The sequence below is a fragment of the Dermacentor silvarum genome, chromosome 1, assembly GCF_013339745.2.
Source record: "Dermacentor silvarum isolate Dsil-2018 chromosome 1, BIME_Dsil_1.4, whole genome shotgun sequence".
NCBI classification, from domain to species: domain Eukaryota; kingdom Metazoa; phylum Arthropoda; class Arachnida; order Ixodida; family Ixodidae; genus Dermacentor; species Dermacentor silvarum.
The window spans coordinates 325749791-325772550 of NC_051154.1; the positions used below are offsets into that span (position 1 = coordinate 325749791).

General features: G+C 45.3%; 1 protein-coding gene across 1 annotated transcript in view; it reads left to right on the forward strand.

Moving 5' to 3' along the window:
• LOC119437333 (uncharacterized) overlaps positions 1–22760 on the forward strand; it is a 94032-nt gene that overhangs the window by 58683 nt on the left and 12589 nt on the right. The window contains exons 8-11 of the mRNA XM_037704379.2: positions 811–892; positions 14303–14419; positions 19174–19331; positions 20050–20226. Coding sequence (XP_037560307.2) covers positions 811–892; positions 14303–14419; positions 19174–19331; positions 20050–20226 — 534 coding nt within the window. The remainder of the gene's footprint in view (positions 1–810; positions 893–14302; positions 14420–19173; positions 19332–20049; positions 20227–22760) is intronic.

Here is a 22760-nt window from a genome sequence, read left to right on the forward strand (position 1 = left end):
CAGCAGGAACCAGTTCATCCCAGCTGATCCCAGTTGGATCCCAGTTGGAAATTTTCACCTGGGCAACGTTCGGCAATAAAGTGCAATGAGTTGAGCCTTGTAGTATTCAGTCGTCCTGCTCACACCACTGCTGCCATCCTCTGCAGTGTCCAAGTATTTATAGTCAAAACATCGTTGACGTCGCAGTACTGCAGCAAATCATTGATCAGAAGATGTCCACACAGACAACGATATTCTGCACAGGGCGTGCGCAAGGATGGCAGTCTGGACTGCTCGTGGCAGATAGCAGTGGTAAACTTGTCACAAGCAGTACGTGCAGCAAAAAAGTGCGACGAGTTGAACCTTTTAATCGGTTGTCGGGCTCGCGCACACGACTGCTGCCATGCCAATTTTATAAAAGGCTTTTTTTTTTCTTTTTTTTCCTGTCTTGTGGTGTTGTTGCTACGGTGCACCTTCTGTCCAGCAACGAGAGTGCTCCTTTCATTGGTGTGCTTTCTTTTGGATGGCTCTGCCCTCTGCTGAGTCTTTCTTGTGTTGCTCTCTTCCCTTTGTCTGGTCAAGTTTGAATAAATGAAAGTGCTTCTTTCCCAGAGCGTGGCCGCTTTAAGATGGCTGCTCACACGGGACCTTCAACTGTTGAATAAAGTTATGGTTATTCTGACTCGGAATATGAACCAAGCTCAAACTTGACTTAGTGAAAGAAAGGACGGTGTTACTTGAATGTCATTGCATCAGCTGGCGTTGCGGTGCCATTGAGCTGCGGTTTACTGTTTATTTTCTAAAAATAGTCTTCTTTTCTGTTTGTTGCAGGAGGCGGCAGATTGTTGCATCCTGGATGCGTCGTGGGTTTCCACGCACAGTTCAACCACAAGTCTGCGTGATCCACCTTTTCGTAAGTATTTGTCTGGAAGCAAAAAGAAAACAAAAAAAGTAACGGCATTGCCTGCTTTACCAATGTCCACGTGAATAAGGACACTTTATTCCGCAAGTCTCTGCTGAGATGTACGGGTTTTTTCGGTCGTAGTTTCTTGTAATCCTCTTGAAGGAAAAGTGGGAATGCTTGTGAAAAAGACAGCTTTGAGTGGGCATTTTGCTTAGAGAGCTGCTGGATTACCTCGTGAGATGTCTGACGAATGGTCACCGTGGTTTATTTTGTACTAAAATGGGGTACATAGTACTTATGCTGAATAATAACAATTTAATGCCATTTGAATGTTATGACATTCAATACATCAAATGGTACAAAATTCCTGTAGGGCTGCATGGCAAAAATTAATGCCTTTATATAAGATAACAATGGCAGTGTACGTAAAAGACAAAAAAAGTGAAGTCTAGGCTCAAAAGGTTCTAAGTATATTTTAATTGGATATATTGTCACCTTGTCAAACTTTCAGATCGTGTTTTTGCAAATAATAGAGCAACGCTTGTGCCTTCGAGATCGATACAAGTTGATTACTGCTGCAATATGTTCTCAACGTGACGAATTGGCCAATACAGCCTCTCCCACTTGTGTGGGAAGATTGCACCCATCAAGCCACCACCCTTTTCGGGGCACGATAGGATGTTGTCGTACGTGGACTTCATATGGAACATTACCCCGGAGAGCATCTTGCTGCTCCGCTTCAGCGAGCGCTCTCTCATGCGGCATGGGATTTGAGAGGTGCGTTTGCAAGCAGCCGCATACAATTTAACCAGTTGACCGTCTGCGTGTGCGGCAGTTTCCATTTATTGCCCATGGTATTCCTTCGTGCGGCTGGAAAATTTTGTTATAATAAAATTGTGTATAAACACTAGTCCTGTGCGAATATTTGGTCATTTGGAATATTTGATAGAATAAAAGGCTATTCGGTATTCATTTCGATTAGAATAATATGCGAAAATGTAGAAATACCGTCAACATTCGATTTTTCGGACTCCTTAGGAACCGCGAAAAATCCCGAAAAGTAGGGCAGTCTGAAAAAAATGAATGCTTGCCTTTTACTGCCCCCAAGGGCAAAAATCACCACAGGCATGTCCAAAATAGCTCTGAACGCCTGCCTGTGCACTTATTAGGCGTATTAGTGCTCTTACTGTGATAGGAGACGTCGAGTGCACGCGTGTATAATTAAGGAATACTTATTGTCCCTTAGTATGCTTTACAGCAATACTTTGCATAGGCTTCACTGCGTAAATTCCTGTATTGATGTGAAGCTGACTTTCGAGGATTGGCATTATGCAACGCGCCGTGCTTTCCCTGTTTTGAAGCCATTGGTGAGGATTACAAAGGCGGAGTTGGTGCCATTGCTAACAGCGGCTAATTGTTTTAATGAAAAATACGGCACCGAACTGCAAGAAGCGTGGTAGTGAACGTTGCAGTGGCTAGGTCTAGCTGCCAGTGGCTACGGCTACAGCTGCGGCTGCCAGTGGATCTGCGTGCGAAAGTGGTGGTTCTAAGCGGCGAGATAAACAAAATGGCGGTGGTGGTGGCTTCGATTATTGCCGTTTCGGACCTGCAGTCACGGCAAAAAGTCCTGGAAAATTGAACGGCAAAGGTTGTTTGCGTCCGAAATTTCATACGCTCTTATACGTTGACTCTAAGGGGTATGTGGCGGTGCCGTGAAGGCGTCCGAATTACTGGGCATGTCCGAAATATCGGGCATTCAGAAAATAGGTTGCTGATGTATTTGCTAAAATCAAATAACCCTGGTGGGGGTTCATTCTTTTAGTAGTTTTCGCCTCTGTAGGTAAGAGATTGTACTGCATGAAAAGTTCATGTTCTCTAAACGCACTGCGCACATTTTGAACCTGCGAATGTCACACGACCATGGTGGCAGCCGCATCGAGGTGGCAGCAGTGCCGGCGAGCCATCAGGCCAGCTAAGCCAAGTCGAGCAGCCAATATGAAACCTCAAGTCTAGAGCAGTGACAGAAGTTCTGCTTTGAACTGCAAACATAGAATTGTGCCTTCTCCGTACTTCTTCTGCAACATCATGACTAACGCACTGCCATGACTGGATATCTGAAATGGAAACACTTCCTCGAAATCCCTCCCCCCCTGGGCAACAATGTTCGCTGTTAGTGATGCAAGGCTGTGCTACAAACATCTACAGGTATGACAACTCTAGCGGCACATAAAGTGGCATCCAGACATTCTAGGACAAATGCTGAAGAACCAAAAGTCGGCCAAAGTCGAGAAGTGAGCAAACTGATTGTGCAACCATCGGTGGCCGAAAGCGTTGCGCCTAAGATGAAGGCGACTGCTCCGAAAGCACACATCATGCGTACTACAGTAGAACCTCATTCATACGTTTTCAAAAAATACGCGAATAAATGTACGATCCGGGAAAATGTACGATCTGAATCCAGTAAAGATTGAAGCTGACAAGCCCATATTGAGGTGCAAGGGCAGAAAACATTTATTTCTTGCAAAACATAGTTACAGTCGAATCTCGTTAATTCGAACTGACGCTGTGGTCCCGTCAAAGTTATGTGTATTCTAATGGGTGAGAACGCTCGGTAATTCGAATGCAAAAGCATTTGCGACGGTTAAATCAAACATAACCGCGCACCGACAATGCTCTCAGCAGCACGGCAAATCACGTGGAGGTGCCTCTAACTGGCAATGCTCTGACACCGCCATAAAGCAAAAGCTTAGGAGAGACCCCTCAACGCCGCGCGGAGAAATAAAAAAATTTAAAAATACCGCGGTGAAAATTTCCTCTCTCAAATGGTAAGGTCGCCGTTTCAGCGTCGCGCCGGAACACGCGTGTACGTACCGACGTCTCAGCCAACGCAGCGGCTGCGGCGCAGAGGAAAGCAACACAGAGGCCTAGTCTGGCCAACGAAACAGCCCACGTGGGTCAACGCTCACTTCAACGGCAGAAAACGAAGCTAGGGGAGCGGGCTAAGCTGGCACCGAGCCAGCAGGTGCGCACGGAGACAGTCGAAGGGGAGGGAGTTGAGAGGGAGGGCGAGGGGAGCCACCGAAGCGACGGGGTTGCCGGTGCTTCCCTACGACCATCCTCCCTCACCTTCGACGGTCTCCGCGCGCGTCACCATGCCGGCACGGCCTGCTCCCTGAAGTTTAGTTCACTGCCGTTATTGGGAGGAAGAGGCACTATCGGAATGCGAGCGTTGGCCGGCGTGGGCAGTTTCAGGGCCCTCGCTCGCTACGTGTTTGCGCACCGCGATATTTCACGACTCGCACCGTTCGTACGTAGCGCCATGGTGCACAAATACATCAAAAATAGGTCCTTCTTTTAATTCGTACAAATTTTCAGGCCCCTTCGAGTTCAAATTATCGAGATTCGACTATTTTCTGCTCGTGCATCGCATTCTTGAACAGGAACAACTCCTTTTGCGCACATTGCAGACCCTTGTTTGCATTTTCGTTGTCTTTCGTGCGAAAGAAGCTTTGTAAGGCTTCCAGGCCAGCCTTCACAGAAGGTAGCTGGTGGGCGCAAGCCTTTGTTCTCGCCACCGTCTTCAGGCGCCTCGTCCGCCACCACCTCCGCTACAATCTCGGCGAGTGGTAGCGCTGCGCGCGTGCATGGCGTCCGCCTGCTTTTGCCACTTAGTAGTTCGCGTTGAAGCGAGGGGCAAGGTGGTGCAAAGGTCAATTCGCTCACTGCTGCTGCCACGCTTCGTCACTTCGGTCGAACGAGCAATGCAGAGAAGTCGCGGAGGGGGGGATTGAGCACTGCACAGAAGCCGCATGGTGGCTGTCTGCCACTTAGCGGTTCACAAGCACATGAGAGCAGTCTTTTTGCACACCTGAATGATAATTTTTCACTGCAGAACGTATCATGCAACCGCAGTTTGCTGCAATGCTGAACGTTGCTGCCAAATAATCATATTTTCCGGGAACGTATTAACCGGAACGTATTAACACATTCGTCTATGGGGTTATTTTTATTTTTCGCGATTGCGAACGTAGGAGCCGCGAAATCGTGCTAAGCGGGAACGTATCAGCGAGGTTCTACTGTAATTCATCAGACGTACTGTGGATCCCTGTCGCATTGTTCAAGGGGCCTGGGTGTCTCAACATGTGAAATTTTGCCGTGCCGGACAACTCTGTGATCATTCCGGACTTGTACAACACAAAAAAAGGAGGTAAAACGCAGTCTCGTGATAGTTTTGGAAAGTCTCTCTCGCGACCGATGGTTGGAGCATTTTTCAAAGGCTGTGCATGTGCAAAACATGTACACCAAGCAGCAGAGTGTCCATTTTGCCAATTTTCGTTGGCAAGGTGGTTTCTCCACTTTCAAAGTACTGTACAGTCACTGCAAAGCATTTTGATTCTGCACCAAATCACGACATTGGCAGTCTGCTCCCGACGAGGCAGCGCTGATTGGGCCTAGCCGGTGAGGATGTCAGGTGGCATGCCGTTGCGAGAAGCTGACTTATGATCTGTGCTCATACCTGTTGACAAATACACAGATCGGGCGCAATATGGCGCGCGCAAGGTGCACTGATGGCTGTGCATCTGAAGCGGGTTTTATGGGCTGTAGTAACCGACGTGTAGAGGCCGCAGCAGCCTTTGCAAGAATCTTTATTGCACAAAACACAGGAGTATATGTAGGCGAGGTGGGTGGCTTATCACTGACTTGCTTGTAGTGGTACTATTGCTGAACATGCGCAGTACAGACTGGTTCATTCAGTTCATGCCGTTATCACATCCCTTCCCCCTAGCAGTCGATGCCATAACGGAGCACAGGTCGTCGTGCATGAGTAGAGCGGTGGCACGCTTGCGCTGTATCCGGTACAGTCAATGTCAGCCCGGTAGCTGCTGGCCTTATAGCTGGCGTTGCTGGAAATATGAATTGAGGGTCAGTGATGTCTGGTGGAGTAGTTTTCCATGCTCTGCGCACGTGGTCCCGATGACGTTTGTGTATCGACCCGTCCGCAGTCTGCACTTTGTACATGACGTGGCCTAAACACCTTAGCACGTGCGCGGATACCCACTTTGGACCACAAGAATGTCGTCGAGGTAGGCCGCAACTTGTGGTAAACCTGCAAGCAATGTATCCATTGTTCTTTGAAATAATCCAGGTGCCACAGACACACCGAAAGGCAAACGTCGCACTCTGTAAAGGCCCTTTACTGTGTTGATCGTGAGAACATCTGCTGAAGAATCATCCACAGAAAGTTGCTGGTACGCCTGCGTCAAGTCAATTTTTGAAAAAATACGGCCTCTTCCTAGCCTTGCGAAAAGTTCTTTGCTAGTAGGTAAGGAGTAAACGTTGTTCCTTACCGCTTGGTTGACTGCGCTTCGGTAGTCACCGCAGATTCTCAGCGAACCATTCTTTTTTCGCACAATAACGACAGGAGTGGCCCATTCCGCATACTGGGTTGGTTGCAGAACACCTTGACACTCTAATTTATCCAGCTCGTTGATAACATCATCCTTGAGAGCAAAAGGAATGCTGCGACATTTAAGAAACTTTGGTTGGGCGTCGTGTTTCAGCTCGATGTGTACTGGCGGTATAGCTGCACCGGGAAAGGTTTCGCCGAAAACAACCGGGAATTTTTCGGTAACAACTTCTGCACTGTGGCAGATGGTGTGAAGTCCAGTAATGCTGATATTCAAATCCTTGAACCAGTCACGCCCAAGCAGTGTGCTACCTTCGTTCTTTACAACGAGAAACGGCAGTTTGAAGTCCTGCTCCTTAAACTTCACTGGAACGATAGCTTTTTCGATGACGTGTAATCCTTCCTTGGTCCAAGTTAGGAGCTGGGTGTCTGCTTGTTGCGACCTTCATGCTTATGCTTGTTGCGACCTTCAGTTTCCTGAACAATTTTTCGCTTATAATTGATCTGGGAAAAATTGTTCAGGAAACTGAAGGTCGCAACAAGCGTTCAGCTTGAAGAATTGATCTGGCCCCGCAGGGGCGTCTGCACAAGCAGGCGTTTGGTGTGTTGCAACACCACGTACCCGAGCACATGAGGGTTGGACTCTCCCGCGTCTAACCGCGCGCGGCTTAGCCGTGTCCGGGGAAAAGGGGATCCTGGGGGTTGAGCCAATGCCGGGTGTTTGGACTTTTACAGCCCCTCGGCGGAGGCAACACACCCCTTTGGCCTCGGCTTCACGTAGACGGCACCCCCGGACTGACCCACCCGGGGGAAATCGGTAGTCACCTTTTCCTGTCACTCTCTCTCCAATCTTCGTCTCTCTCTCACACTTTTTGGCCTTTCCTGTCTTCTAATCTCTTCCATTTACTTCCATTCTCCCTGGCGGCAAGGGTTAACCGTGTGTGGCTATCCTACCTTGGGTAAACCATATTTGGTTATAGTAGCGGCGTACGACTGGCGTCGTGCAGACTTGTGTACGAGCTCTGCCGCGTCCCCTCGTTAGGCTCCGCGGTGGGCGGTCGGCGCTACATTTTCTTATGGCAGCGCAAACTTCTGTTGTCTATGATCGGCCTCTCAAACGAGGCCGCACTGAAGCATCATTCCAGTTCTCCTTTCGGAGCAGCGTCCCAACATTCCCCAAGTGCCATGTAGTCCATAGTGAAACAACACACCCGTGAGAAAGCTCTCTCCTTTCCTAGTGGCCAAGTGCCTGAAAGACAAAATTGGGCCGACATATAAAGCCTCAAAAATGTCTAGCAGGGACCTCCTTCTAGAACTAAAGGACAAGGATCAAGTATAAAAGCTCTTGGAAATTGCCACTATTGGCGATGCCACAGTCACAATTTCAGCCCATAGAACACTAAATACAAGCAGGGGTGTGATATCCGAGGAAGACTTTCTTGGCTTGAGCGATGAAGAACTGCTGGAGGGTTTCCAGGAACAAAATGTTACCAAAGTACAAAGAATTGTCATCCGCAGAAGTGATCAAGAAATTCCCACAAAACATGTTATACTAACCCTTGGAACAAGCGAAATGCCTACCTCTCTCAATGCAGGGTATGTAAAAGTAAATGTCGGACCACATATGCCGAACCCCAGACGATGTTTCAAGTGTCAAAGGTTTGGACATGCTTCACACGCATCCCGAGGACAAACAACCTGTGCTAAATGCAGTTCCAATGATCATCAATCTGACAATTGCACTTCTTCTCCACACTGTGTTAACTGCAAAGGGGACCATCCAGCGTACTCGCAGTCTTGCCCTTGCTGGAAGAAAGAAAAGGAAGTCATTGCCCTAACTGTTAAAGAAAAAATCTCGTTTTTTGAAGCACAAAAGCAATTGTCTTACCTTTCGAGAAGTTATGCCGATGTGACGCAGGTGGGGGCAGCGTCACAGAGGCCTCGGGAGTCCTCCGAGCCTACGCACAGTGGTCTCGCAGTGACCCCTCTCGCCCCCGTGGTGGCAGCAGCCAGTGCTGCTGCTCCATCCTCTTCGAAGGGCCCACAGACACCAGTCTCGCAGGGCCCTAAACTCAATCGAACCCCAAGGCCCGAGACACGTGTCCCGGCGCCCAACTCTCGGTCCTCCAGTGCCTCGGAGAGTGCGATGGAGGTCGACGCAAAAACTCCGGTGTCGTCGATGCCGAAGGACAAGCACTCTCTGGAGCGCGCAAAACGGGACAAAGTCCCAATAACTGCCCTAATTAAGAAAGTGATAACCTAAACGTTATTTCTCCTTTATATTAGCCTTCTTTAGCTCTATGCCACCAAACATCTTTCTTATTTCTTATTCATTCGTATTCCCATTTTTTACCTTTCAGCTTCAAAATGGCTTTTATTATCCACTGGAATTGTAGAGGACTCTTGCGCAACTTAGGTGACATCAAAGACATGCTAAATAACTCCTCTCCTGTGGCCTTGTGCTTGCAGGAAACAAACTTAGGTGAAAAACGTTTAAAAAAAATTTTAAAAGGCTTCACTGTGGTACGGCGAGACCGTACCCCGGCGAGCCGACTTTCGGGTGGTGTAGCCATTGTTCTGCAAGGAGGTATCGCAGCTAGAGAAGTTGCCATTAACAGTCACCTAGAAGCCGTTGCTGTGACCATTTTAGCACACAAAACCATCACCATTTGTTCACTATACATTCCACCACACTCAGATTTTACTGCAAGAGACCTGGAGCTAATTTAAACCAACTAACCGAACCTTTTTTAATCGCGGGTGATTTTAACGCACATAACACGTTATGGGGTAGTAAAATAAACGACACTAGGGGGCAAACACTTGAAGATTTTATCTTAACAAATAACATATGTCTTTTAAACACTGGTGCTGCAACTTACTGCTCTCCAAGCACAGGAGCTATGAGCTGTCTTGATCTGGCGCTTTGCTCCCCATCTATCTTTAACGATTTCCAATGGAGTGTTATCGAAAATCCCTACGGTAGTGATCATATGCCTTCTATCATTCAAAAAACATCTCTTCCTACTACACCATCAAGATCACCCCGTTAGAAACTCCATCTAGCAGGCTGGCCTCTCTTCACGGAAAAGGCCAGTCTGGATGACATACCAGGTGGTTTAAATATAGATGAATTAAATGAAAAAATTACTGCTTGTATACTTGCTGCAGCAAAACAGACAATACCTCAATCCTCTGGCTTTTTAGGGAAAAAATTAAAACCCTGGGGGACGAACGGATGTACAGAAACTAAAAAGCTACAAAACAAAGCGTGGGGTATCTTTTGGCGATACCCAACACAAGATAACCTCCTATTTTTCAAAAAAGCAAAAGCGAAAGCCAGGTACACACGCAGGCAAGCCGAAAGACAGTCATGGAAAAATTATGTATCATCCATAAATAGCTTGATAACATCCAAAAGAATGTGGGATCAACTTCGTAAGTTTAGAGGGAATTACACTCCTTACACGATCCCCATACTCTCACCCCCAGGCAAGCAAACAAACTTAGAAGAGCAAGCAAACATACTAGCGCAGCATTTTTATGACATATCAAGCTCGGTAAACTATTCTCCTAAATTTCAAAAATATAAGCAATCAGCAGAAAAACAAAAGCTTCCGACAACAGGAAGTTCCGAGAGGTCGTATAACACCCCCTTAAAACTCCAAGAACTCAACAGGGTACTCACTTCTGACAAAAAGACAGCGCCCGGTCCAGACAGAGTGCATTATACAATGCTCGCACATCTCTCCCCTAAAGCAGTGGATATCTTACTTCGCTTCTTCAATGTAATCTGGGAAACTGGAAAAATGCCGAATGAGTGGAAGAAAGCTATTATAATCCCTTTCTTGAAAGCTGGAAAGCATCCTACAACAGCAAACAGCTACAGGCCTATAGCACTCACAAGCTGTCTTGCAAAGTCATATGAAACAATTATAAACATAAGATTGACATACGTCCTTGAAACCGAGAACCTGTTGGACAACCATCAGATTGGGTACAAGAAAGGGTGCTATACAACAGACCATCTAGTCCGGTTAGAATACGAGATACGTACTGCCTTTCTACACAAGCAATACTGTCTCACAGTTTTCTTCGACTTAGAAAAGGCATATGACACAACATGGAGGTTTGGTATTTTGAGAGACTTAGCGATTAGGGATCTGCGGTAGAATGCTCAAATGTATAGCCGATTTCATGTCCGACCGAACCTTTCAAGTGTGTTTAGGAACGGTGCTGTCACGCATATTCATTCAGGAAAATGGTGTGCCACAGGGATGTGTATTAAGCACAACACTGTTTGTCCTAAAAATGAACTCTGTAAGTAATGTAATCCCACCCTCTGTAATGCACTCGTTATATGTGGATGATCTACAAATTGCGTGTCGTGCATCGAACATGGCAACCTGTGAACAGCAAACTCAAATCACATTAAACAAACTCACACAGTGGGCATCTGAAAACGGTTTTCGTTTCTCAACTTAAAAAACTATTAGTGTTGTCTTTTCCCAAAAAAGAGGCCTACAACCAGATCCCACCCTTAAGTTACAGGAAGCCATCCTACCGGTAAAACAAGAACACAAGTTTCTGGGTATTCTGTTTGATAAAAAGTTGAACTTTCTGGCACACATAAATAGTCTTAAAATTAAAGGGAATAATGCACTTAACATCCTCAGTCTTGTCCCGGAAGTGCTGGAGCTCTGACCGTAAATGCCTGCTACACATATACTGTTCTTTAGTACGTAGCATATTAGACTATGGTAGCATCATATATGGTTCAGCCAGACCATCTTACATCCGACGACTTGATCCAATTCATAACCTTGGGACTGCGACTGGCAAGTGGTGCTTACAGAACATCACCTGTCCAGAGTCTATACACTGATAGTAATGAGCCTCCTTTACAGCAGCGCAGGGCGCTACTAACGTTTTCCTATATACTCAGAATCCAGTCATCACCATAACATATATGCTACAACATCGTCACACAGTGCAACTCACGCTTACACTACACAAATAAACCGAACATGATTAGACCACTTCTGCTGCGATATGAGGAATACTGTCGCGATTATGACATTCCTCTTGAGGTCCTTCAGGTTGCTAAAAGGCCACAACGATTACCCCCGTGGTACGAACTCATACAGTTATGTGACTGGGCATTAACCCCTCTAAAGAAAAATGATACCCCGCACGAACACATCATGCAAGAATTCCGTGCTCCTCAGGAGAAATATAAAAATTACATGGAATTTTACAGTGATGGCTCTAAAACAAAAGAACACGTTGGAGTGGGGGACGTGACAAAAACTTCGGAAACAAGTATTAGACTACCACAGCACGCCTCTGCTTACACAGCCGAGGTCTACGCAATGTGGACTGTAGTTAAAAAGGTCATGTTTTTAAAAAGGTCAGGCAGGGTGTAACATACCATTACAGCCTGCCTTAGTTTTGGGAGATGATGCACTAGTGCCATTACGAGACCTTTTTAAATTTCTAGACGATACCGGCTATTTAAACAGGCTATAGACCAACACAGCCTTTGCTGTTTTTAAATTTTTATGCATAACACCTTGTGTTTGGCGCAGCATAGCCTTAGTCGCTTTTGCGCCACTAAACCCCAATTAACTAACTATAATTGATCTGGCTGCTCCGGAATCAACTTCCATCGGTACCGTTTCTCTGCCAATGCTTACGGCAACCATATACTTGGGACAACCGGTGGTTACTTGGCTAATACTTCGCAAGTCATCATATTCGGTTTGTGCTGAACTTGAGATACCTTCCAGCTGGTGGTTTAGCTGCCCACCTGTTTTCTTCCGACACGCCTTGGCTATGTAGCCTTTGCCGGAACAGTTTAAGCATACTGCATTTTTAAAGTTGCAGCGATAACCAGCGTGGTTGCCTAAGCACCGGAAACACCGTCGTTCCGACTGTGCGCCTGAAGCCTTTTCATCTTGCCCTTTTTTCAGACGTTGCGTGTCCACTTTGGCTGTGATATCTGGGCTTTTGTGATGCTGACTGCCGATGGCTCTTTAATGTTTTGCAGCACACACGGCTGTGACTGCCAGGCCGTAGGCTGTCGCAAAGGTCAGGTTCTTCTCGGCCAACAGACACTGCTGCACTGTGCTGTCGGAAATTCCGAAAACTAATCGGTCCCTGAGCATTATGTCAAGCGGGAGCTGCTTGTCGCTGAATCCGCAGTTCTCGGATAGCTTGCGTAAGGCTGTAACGTAGTCAGCGACTCTCACCGTCGTGCTGATCTCGTTTGGAGAACACATACCTTGAGTACAGCTCGGGGGGCTTCGGATTGATGTGATTCTTCACAGCTTCTACAATGGACTGATAGTCCGTGTTCGGCGGCCTAAGCGGCTTTACGAGGGTAGCTATCAGGGAGTAGGTCTCCTCCCCACAGCAACTCAGCAATGCTGCCCTCTTTTCGGTGGGCTTGTTGGCTGCGCAGCATAACTCAATATGCTCAACGTAATCTTCCCATGAAGAGTTGCTGTTAAGGTGAAACTCACCGATACGAACGCCGATGGCCATCTTGCCGGAACCGCCCCTGCCGCGTGGGCACTACCATGCCTCGTCGCCACTGTAGGTGTAGACGCCGCAGCAGCCTTTGCAACAAGTCTTTATTGCACAAAACACAGGAGTATATGTAGGCGAGGTGGGTGGCTTATCGCTGACTTGCTTGTAGTGGTACTATCACGGAACATGCGCAGTACAGACTGGTTTGTTCAGTTCATGCCGTTATCACATGGGCGATCACTGGCCAACTACTGCGAACGCGTATAGCAAAAGTTTGTATCTGCATGTACTGGTAAGAATGGCAGAAGCTCATGTGTGGAGAATTCAGAACTGATGGATTTGCAGAACACAATTAATCTGACAGCATTGTGGAGTCAAGGTTGCACATACGATATCTGCACTTTGCGACGACGTGCATTGCGGTGGGTGAAGGCAAAACACTCGTGGCATCGACTGAAGTTTTTCTGCTGTGCTGGAGTTGTAAAAAATGACAAATTGATTTTACCGTAGAAATTCGTTTATCCAGCCTGCCCGATAATTCAGACATTTTTGCGACCCCATCCATCGCCTGAAAGATCAGTCAGTAACTTTACTTTATGCACACTAACTGAAGAGTCAAAGACTGACAATGTACATGCGTCCGGTGTGGATAGTGCATGGTTGGACACGCAGACGGAGCAAAAGGCTTTTCTGTCGCCTAGGCAACCTCCACACGCTTGCTGAGGTGCCCCCCAACCCTCCTCTTTTCCTTCTCTCCATGTCTCCTCCTTCACAATGCCCTCCCCTCAGCCGGTGCACCTCGTTGAGAAGCATGTTCACCACCTCTGCTTGTCTGCGGGATTTTCCGGAAAGCACATTATAACCAGTGTTTTCTGTGTGGCTGTGCTATGAGCAGTATGCATATACATCGAGCTCTCTGGGAAGATACATGGGTGTCGGGAAAGACCGAATTATGTGCGCTCCTAAGCTATAAGTGGTTACGTGGTCTGAGCTGTATAACACGTGTTACATAGGATGACTTGAATGTGCAGTATTGTATCTCTACATATCCCAACTAAACGTTGTGCTGCCCCTTAACTACCCTCTGGAAACGTGTAATGTGTGCTTACTAGTGCATACTACTGAGGCTCAGTCTGTTCAGAAATGTTTGCATTTGAGTGTGTTTATAGCACCAATCAATCAAATAAAAAAAATACTTATTGAAAAAAACATGCACTTTGACAAAATATGGACAAAAATTGTATAATTACTTATGAGCAGAATGTTTTAGCTTTTATACGACGGGTAAATATCTGAAATACAGGATCCAAAACGAATACAAAGCTCTGAATAAAAAAAACATCTCGTAATATGACGTTGAAAAATCGGAGCATGTGAAATCTACACAGATTGCCTCTATTGCCTAAAAATATGCCTTGTGCATCGTGTGATGCCTCTATTTTCTTTATTTATTTACTTGTTTGTTTATTTTTTGGTGACAGGCCTCAGCGATATCCTGCCAGTACTGAACGATTCGTTGCCAGACCCCGAGATGGGGAGTACCTCTATGACAAGGTTGTCAGTGAAGTCGGCACTTCAGGAGAAGAGCCAGGCAGCAGGTTAGTACTTGCAGCCGGAGCCGCTTCATGTGATGATGTAATATTGACACATGTATGTAGTTTCTCTTTTTCCCGGTTTCCCAGTGACCGTTTTTTGCCGTCCAACCACTGTTACAATTTTGTCACTTGGTGCAAGGAGCGCCTGCATGTATCAGAAATGTCATTAACGTTGTTGCCAGTTCTGTAGCAGAATAGTCTTATCTAACTATGTTCAATGCTCCAAACAAGACAGAAGTTCACAGGAAGATGAAGCCTTGAAGTGTGATGGGTGGTACCCGAGCAGTTGCTGCCCTGCTGAAGACTGGTCACCTTGTCGAAACATTGTCTTCAGTGGCATTCCTGGTTCAACCACTGCTCATCATTAAATTAGGCCGTATCCTCGATGTTTCGCTGTGGGCGGTGGCCACACCGCGAGCTGAGCCGTTGCCTAGCAAACACCGCAGCTGGCAGCGCCGCTCGCCGCGCCATCTGGCATGATGTCAGAGGAGGAGCCGGTGAAACCACGATGCAACAACAGAGGGAGCTGGTGTTGCATCGTATACAGTCGAATCTCGATAATTCAAATTCGAAGGGGCTCGAAAATTTGTTTGAATTAAAAGAATGTATTTGTATTTTTGAAGTATTCGTGCACCATAGCACGATGCACGAACAGTGCGAGTCTTGAAATATCGCGGCGCGCAAGTGCCTAGCAAGCACAGGCCACGAAACTGCCCACGCCAGCTAATGCTCGCTTCCCAATAACGGCAGAAAACGCAGCTTCCGGAAGCGGGCGGCGCCAGCACAAGGGTGCACGCAGAAACTGTCGAAAGTGAGGGAGGAGGGTGGCAGAGAAGCGGATTTGGCCTCTAACTCCGCCGCTTCGTTGGCATCGAAAACATTTAATCATCAATGGCATCGAAAACATCAATAACATCGAAAAAAACGTATGAAAGTTAAGCAAGTTATGCAAACCAAATAAAAGCACTCGTAAACTACGACATAGAAAAATTAAAACAGTCATCAGTGTACAATCCTATAGTGCATAAAAACATGCTGTCAATACATAAAAATGGCATAGATAGTGTGATTATTGTGTAATCTTAGTAATACAAGGAAAAAAAGCTTAATGGCATGATGGAATGCATGAAAGGATGAAGATTTAATGGTGTTGGGCAAAGCATTCAATAGGTTTATGGCCGTGAATGACGTCATTTTTCCATAATTAGAATGAACCATAGATAGCAGAAAATAGGAGTCACGTGCAAACCTGGTATTGTTATTATTGAGATTCCTGGAATCGGGTGAGTTTGTATGAAAGCTGTTTATTAAGTAATTTATAGAATATACTTGTGAGATGATATTTGAACAAGCTTGTCAAAAGAAGGATGTTTTCATGAAGCAACAGATTAGAATTCATGAAAAAAACCCTGTTAGTGATAATGCGTATTGCTTGGTTCTGTAAGTGCTGAATAGACAAGATATGACAGTAATATGTATTTCCCCAGGAAACAATGCCATAATAATGTGACTGTGAATGAAAGCAAAGTATAATGCTAATAACGCGTCTTGATTTGAATAATACGCTCTTAATTTGAATAAAGCTGTAATGCCGGAGGTACACTTTTGTTTAATGAAGGCAATGTGTTGAGGAAACTTCAGGTTAGAATATAATTTCATGCCCAAATATGATAGTCTGAGATGGGAATGTGATGACCATCTAGAGTTATCTCATGCATGCCAGGTAGTATCTTTGGCTTGATCTGAAAATCATGAGTTGAGTTTTCGTTAGAATAATAATTAAATGATTGGAAGAACACCATGCAATGATCTGTTCAAGCTCATTGTTTAGTTTAAAGATTAAGGTTGCTAAAGATTTTTCACACAAGATGGTAGTATCGTCTGCATATAGTACGGAATGTGCAGATTTACACATGGGTAAATCGGTAATATAAATGAAGAATAGTAAGAGACCTAGTATGGAGCCCTGGGGTGCATCTTGATTGATAACTTTAGTATCAGAGTAAGCACCTCCATGCAAATGGCTGTCATGCAAATAGCTTTTTAAAACTTTTAGTACTGGACCGGTAATTCCTAGGGCTTCTAGCTTAGTAAAAAGTATGTCATGATTATTCGTAACAAAAGTTTTAGTGAAGTCAAGAATACTGAACCAACAAAGTTACCAGTATCTGTAAAGTGACGAATGTAGTTGGTTAGGGATATTAAAGCTAAATTAGTCGAACTGCCAGCACAAAAACCAAATTGAGAAGATTGCAACAAATTAAATCTTTTAAAGTAAATATTGAGGTGCTTACAAAATACCTTCTCAACAACTTTATTTATCGACGAGAGAATAGAAATACGATGGTAGTTAAACACCTCCATTTTATCACCTTTCTTATGTACAGGAATAATCTTAGCCCTTTTAAGTGTACTTGGAAAAATACCACATCTATAAATATTAATTCTAATACAAAATATGAGAAATAAGTGGTGCAACAAGTTTTAGATGAAATGTAGAAACGTTATCTAAGCCAGGGCTAGTATTATCGAGAGCTAATACCACGGAGAACTGCTAATCAGCATTTAAGGGGAAGAGAAAAAAAAAAGAATTGATTGCATCGAAACATGGGGAAAGTAGAGGTCATCTGACGACTGCCGTTTATTTTATAGAAGTAGTCACTGAAAAAATTTGCAATGCTAGAAGAATCGGTAAGGGTTTTATTGTTGTAATTTATTTTATCAGCACTATTACTGGACTTCCCTTCTCTTGGTATCCATTCTGTAACTCTAATGCTCCACTGGTTATCTATCCTATGCATTACATGTGATGAAATTGGGAAATTTGCAGGCGTAAGTTGGAATCAGCTAGTGCAAGACAGGAGTAATTGGAGATAGCAGGGAGAGGCCTTAGTCCTGCAGTGGACATATAGGCTGATGATGATGATGATGATTACCAGACTTGGGTAAATTCATGAATGCATTAAGAAGTTGCCATTGTTTTTTGGGGTTGCTCTTGTGCTTTGCAAATTCATTTGTGTAATACTGTCATTTAGACTTCTTTAGCTAAAGTGTTCAGAGTATTGAAACAATTTTTAGATGTTCATGCTGCTATGCGTAAATTAAAAGGTTTCTTTTTCGTTTTTTTTTTGTGTGTAAGTTTTCTATTTTTTGTCATACTAGTTAGTAAACTTTTCGTTACCCAAGGATTGCTGGGAAACTTTAAATGTTTCCTGCATCTGATGGTAGTTGTGTTAGCTCGAACGGCTTTTTGAAAGATGGAACAAAAGTTTGCAAGAGCTTGATCAGGGTCATGCAGAGTATCTGCTATAGTGTTGACAAAGTTATCTGAGTCAAAATTGCAGGAAAAAAGGAAGGCTCGAGGCTGTGGTATTTCGGCCTGAAAGGCGACAAATAATGGGCAATGGTCAGTTATCTGAGTATCTATAACACCAGAGTTTGGAGTTAGCGAGATGTTGGTTAGAGCATGGTCAAGAAGCATGTTGGTATCATTAGTAGAACACCTAGTAGGAGAGATGATTAATGATTCAAGTCAGAAACTATCAAAACAGTCTGTATAAGCTGTTACACTGCAGTTATCGGCGGGAAGTAAATTAATGGTAATATCACCAACAATTAGCACTTGCTTATTTTCAAGAGAAATTTTTGGCAAAATCTCGGAAAATCAGGGATAGATGAAGGGGAGTGGTAGACACAATTAAGCATAAAACTGTTACGATTATGAGAATTTGGCTGTAAGTCAGTTTCGATCCATACCGATTCACACTGATTTAGATTAAGAAAAAATGAAGTCTTCGCTTATGCTTAATATGAGGTGAAACAAATATAGTGGAACCACCATGGTGATCCAAAATACGGTGGCAGTATTCTGCTTGGTGTGAACAAAAACTGTATAAATTGCCATCCATATTATCAAGCCGTGTTTCCGAAACACAGATAAATGAGAATGAATGACGAAGTGAGTCAGTAAATGCTTTAAAGGAATCGTGGTTCTTGTGCAAATTTTGCGCATTGATATGAAGAACAGAGGTATTAGAAGATTTAAGCAATGGTTTGACTTTGGCAGGTGATAGCAAGGACATGGTGGAAAGTATTCGGGAACGAGTGTGCAATCAATCCACAGGACAAAAAATGCAGCGACAAGCTATACCGCCGCGCAGATGCAAAAATCAGCCTCCATGACGATTCGGAAGACCCTGCTGTCAGTTGATCTACGAGCTTTAATCTGGGAGTTTTCAGTCCACAAAAACTGCCATTTGTTCTCTTTTTTTTAGTGCAAGAGCTTTGCTGAATAAGCGTTTGTTATCGACTGAGATAATCGTTGATGTAAATGGGATGATCATTACTGCCAGAAAAGCCTATCTGGGAGCATCGCAGACGAGCTTTTCGACCCTTACGAAGAAATTCATTCTTCTTGCGTGAACAAAAACTTACAATGTGGTTCTTGTCGGGCGTCTTGCTGGCCACACGATGAACTATGGCAATTTGCCCAGAAGAGATTGGGCACTCACTTGCATTGGCAACCTTCGTAAAAATGGCAGAGCAGTCCTCTCCCTGCGATGATGGAATGCCTTTTATTTCCGTGGTATTCATCCTGCTGTACTGTCCATGTCGGCGATTCTTTTTGCCAACACGTGATTCTAAGCAGGTAATGCTTTGTTAGGGGATACCAGTTCATTAAATGTTGTTTGCATCTTCTAATTGTCAATCAATCCGCTTAGGGTCACACTGAGAATACTGGTTGTTTCGCCTTTCAGCTGTACCTGCAGGGTCGCCCCACGTGAATGGCAGCTCGAGTTCAGTGCCCAATGGTCACTCAACGAGCTGGGACGCTTCTTTGGCATCGAGCAGCTCCGCGCCATCAATGCCTGACGAACTCTTGCAAAACGTACAGGTGGAGGGGGCAGCTGCGATGGTGAGTTAGTGTCATGACTTTTCCAGTTCCGCTGTTCCAGTCATGGTATTATGCATGCTTGGTGATGTGGCAGTTTTATTTTTTGTGGGTATCTTGGCAGCAGTGGTAGGTGAAAAGCTGCCATAGTCATAAACAATGTGAAAAGTCCTTAATATTCATTGCAATACAAATGCTGCAGTGAAAAGTGCAAAAGGTCGCAAAAGGTTTGTAATGTTCAATATTTCAAATGAACACATTCATAACAAGAAATGATGGCCCAAACCACAAATGCCAACCCCACTCTAGAGCGATGCAAATGCTATGTAAAAATGAGCTGCATTGTGTCCTAAAGAAGCCAGAGAATTAACATGGCAAGTTTCAGCAACCTTCACTGAGTCAACATGGCCAAAGTACAAAAAAAATACATTCAAATCCGCAAGGTCAAACTGACATGCCAGTGCTGGGGTGCAAAGTTTGAGAAAATGAAACTTTCATTTCTCCCTGTAATAATCAACCTGTTGTGCGAAATCAACAAACTGTTTTTACAGGATTCTTTATCAGTCAAATAGTGTTTATCCTTATGTCCCTTTAATCCTTTCTGCTTACAAATCAAGCGATCCGGTTCCCCGGATTCCTCATGGTCAATGTACTACTGAACTGTGCCTTTGTTATTGCACGGGAGGCACTTCTTGCAGCTGCCCATGACTGGATTTCCTTCTAGGCATGTTTATCTTTGCAGGACGTGAAGAGGCAGCCTGATGATCTCACGCTGGCAGAGTGCCTGCGTCGTCTGGAAGGCATGATGGCAAGCCACGACCGGAATACGGAAGACCTGTTAGCAGAGCAGAAGCGCTACATTGACGCTCACCTTCGTCACATACACATCCAAGTGACCATGATGGGGCACTCATTCATGGTCGGTGTAAACTTCTGCTAAACTTCTTCCTCTCAAAGAGCACCTCACCAGGTTTGCACATTGCAAAGTAACAAGTTCAGCGCTTAATGCCGTAGTGAGCATTGTGTCTGCAAAGTGGGAAATGGCTGCGTGATGCAGGAACGGTTAAAATTTCAAATGGGAAGCCTTGCGTCCTTCCTCTCGAGGGAGCTGAACTTTGAGCGAGAGTCATGAGTATGAGCGCAAATGCCTCTGCTTAAATCGTGCTGCTTGTAACGTCACTGACCATGACAAGAAACTTTGGTTAGCCATCCATTGCAGCAAGCAAAATGCCACCACTGAAAATGGGCCATGCATCAAAAAAAGGTGGCAGGGCTGGTCACATGAACATGGTGTGGTCCCTCGGCTCTTGTACGGAAAAAAAAGGCAGGAAAGAAATGTTGCTTGTGGACACTAGTTGAGGCAAAAGGGGCCGAGTGCCTCTGTTGACCGTGAGTCTCGCCACCTCGCAGTGTATACGCGGTTGTAGAGTTCAGTTTCTTCTACCTCTTCCAATAATGAACCAGTTTGAAAAATTCTTTCGGTAAAATGCTTCCTAGACAGCATTGCGCAAGTTCCAGTGCATAACCGGAATTTGTAATAGGGCCTGGTGAGGGCTCTTCAAGATTTGTTTTCAAATACAGCTTGGGTTGTAGTGCCTACACTGTAATGCTCTTTATGTGTATTGTCAGCAGTAGTGGTATCGTGAGCATTCCGTCAGGGGGGAGGAAAGAAAAGGAATGAATTGGTCAGTTTCCTAAATATTTCCTGGAGGGAAATCTGGCATCACTATCTGAGCAAGTTTTTTTTATTGGACATTGTGCCACCAGGGGAATGCTGGGAGTGGTTCTGCTTATATTGAACGTGGCTTGGGGCCTCCCATATGAAGCTTCCTCAGAATGAAATATAGGTAGTGTCTACAACATGGCACCCACAATGTATTTCCGACTTTGAAATCGCTTCTGGCACGTGCTGCTCACATACGCTTAGCCTTCGAGATTTGTTTCTGTGGCTCAGAGGCAACAGTCGCTGTGGTGTGGATTTGGACACAATACCGTAAAATTCCGAGCACGCACCCCCACCCGTGCAAGAGCCCCCCCCCCCCCCCTAACTTTACTGCTAATTTCAAATTTCCGCGCCGTTCTGGGAAAGCGCCCCCCCCTCCCTCTCTGCGCTGGTCTGCCACATCCAGTCCATGAAAATAATGGCAAATTCGGCAAATTGCACCGGTGCACATCGGGGCGCCCCAATGAGCCATTTCATCGAATCATGGTCGTACCCGGGCGCCCCAGTGGGCACACGAGTGCATCGGGGCGAACTGCGGCTGGCGGTGCGTAGTTCATGGACCGCTGGCCGATGGCGAGATCTGCCTCTCACACGGCACAGAGGAGTTCCCTGCGGCACAGCGACGTGACCACTCGGTGACAGAGGAGTGCTCGCGGCTACGCTCTGGCATCGCCGGCAGCTTCACCGCTGCTAATCACTCGCCACCGATGTCGTCGCTAGGCCTTTTTCAGTTCACTTCGAATCTGTAGCAGACGGCCCTTCAGCATGAAAACGCTCCCAAGCAGCAATGTTTTGTTACCGTCGTTGCCGCTTTACCCTCTCCTCGCAATAATTTCACATGATGAAGAAAACATGCTGATATTTGCGGCGCCACCAGCTGCGATGCGAGCATGGCCGAGCCGCGGTTCACTGTTCGCCGTCGGTAGCCATGCACTGCAGCTGAGCTTCACTTGTATCGGAACTCTCATTAGTGCCAAACGTTTCGCCGTGGACATGGTTTTTAATAAAGTGAACATTACGCGTCACTTTACTCTCGCGGACATAATTTTGCCTGGAATAGAAGCTGCATAACCAATGTACGCGTCGCCGGCCGCGGTGACGTGCCGGTGTAGCGTCGTTGCGCTCTTTCTGTAGTTCTTTCGGTGGTTTTGAGTAACGGTGGTTTTGAGAGTGATGAACACCACTAACAAATATTTGGCTTAATAAAGTTCATGTTCAATAAAATTTTAATGCTATTCCCACTGGGCATTTTTTTGTGGGAAAATTTTGTCGTGGCCATCTTGAATTTTGGTGCCGCTCCGGGATAGCGCCCCCCCCCCTAACTTTGCCGGTAATGTCGACTTGCTCGAGGGGGGGCGCTTGTTTGGAATTTTACGGTATATTCAGGAAAGTCTCGTTTCGCTCGTAATAGGAATATTCAAATAGTGAGATTTCCTAATTGAATAGGAATATTCAAGAAAAAGTGGCCTTTGGATATCGAATTGAATACCAAATATTTTCTCATTCTTAAACAAGGTGAATTGGAATGGTTCTGTGGAGCCTATTGTATTCAATACATGCAATGCCATTCATAGCTGCACCTCTGGTCAACTGGGGATCTTGTGAATGAGGTCATTATATCTGGCACAACCTTGACAATGACTGTAATGAAACATAGGAATAACAGGCCAGATGTTGAAGGAGCAAAGTTGAACACAACTACAAGCATTGCACATCATTTTATAGGGATG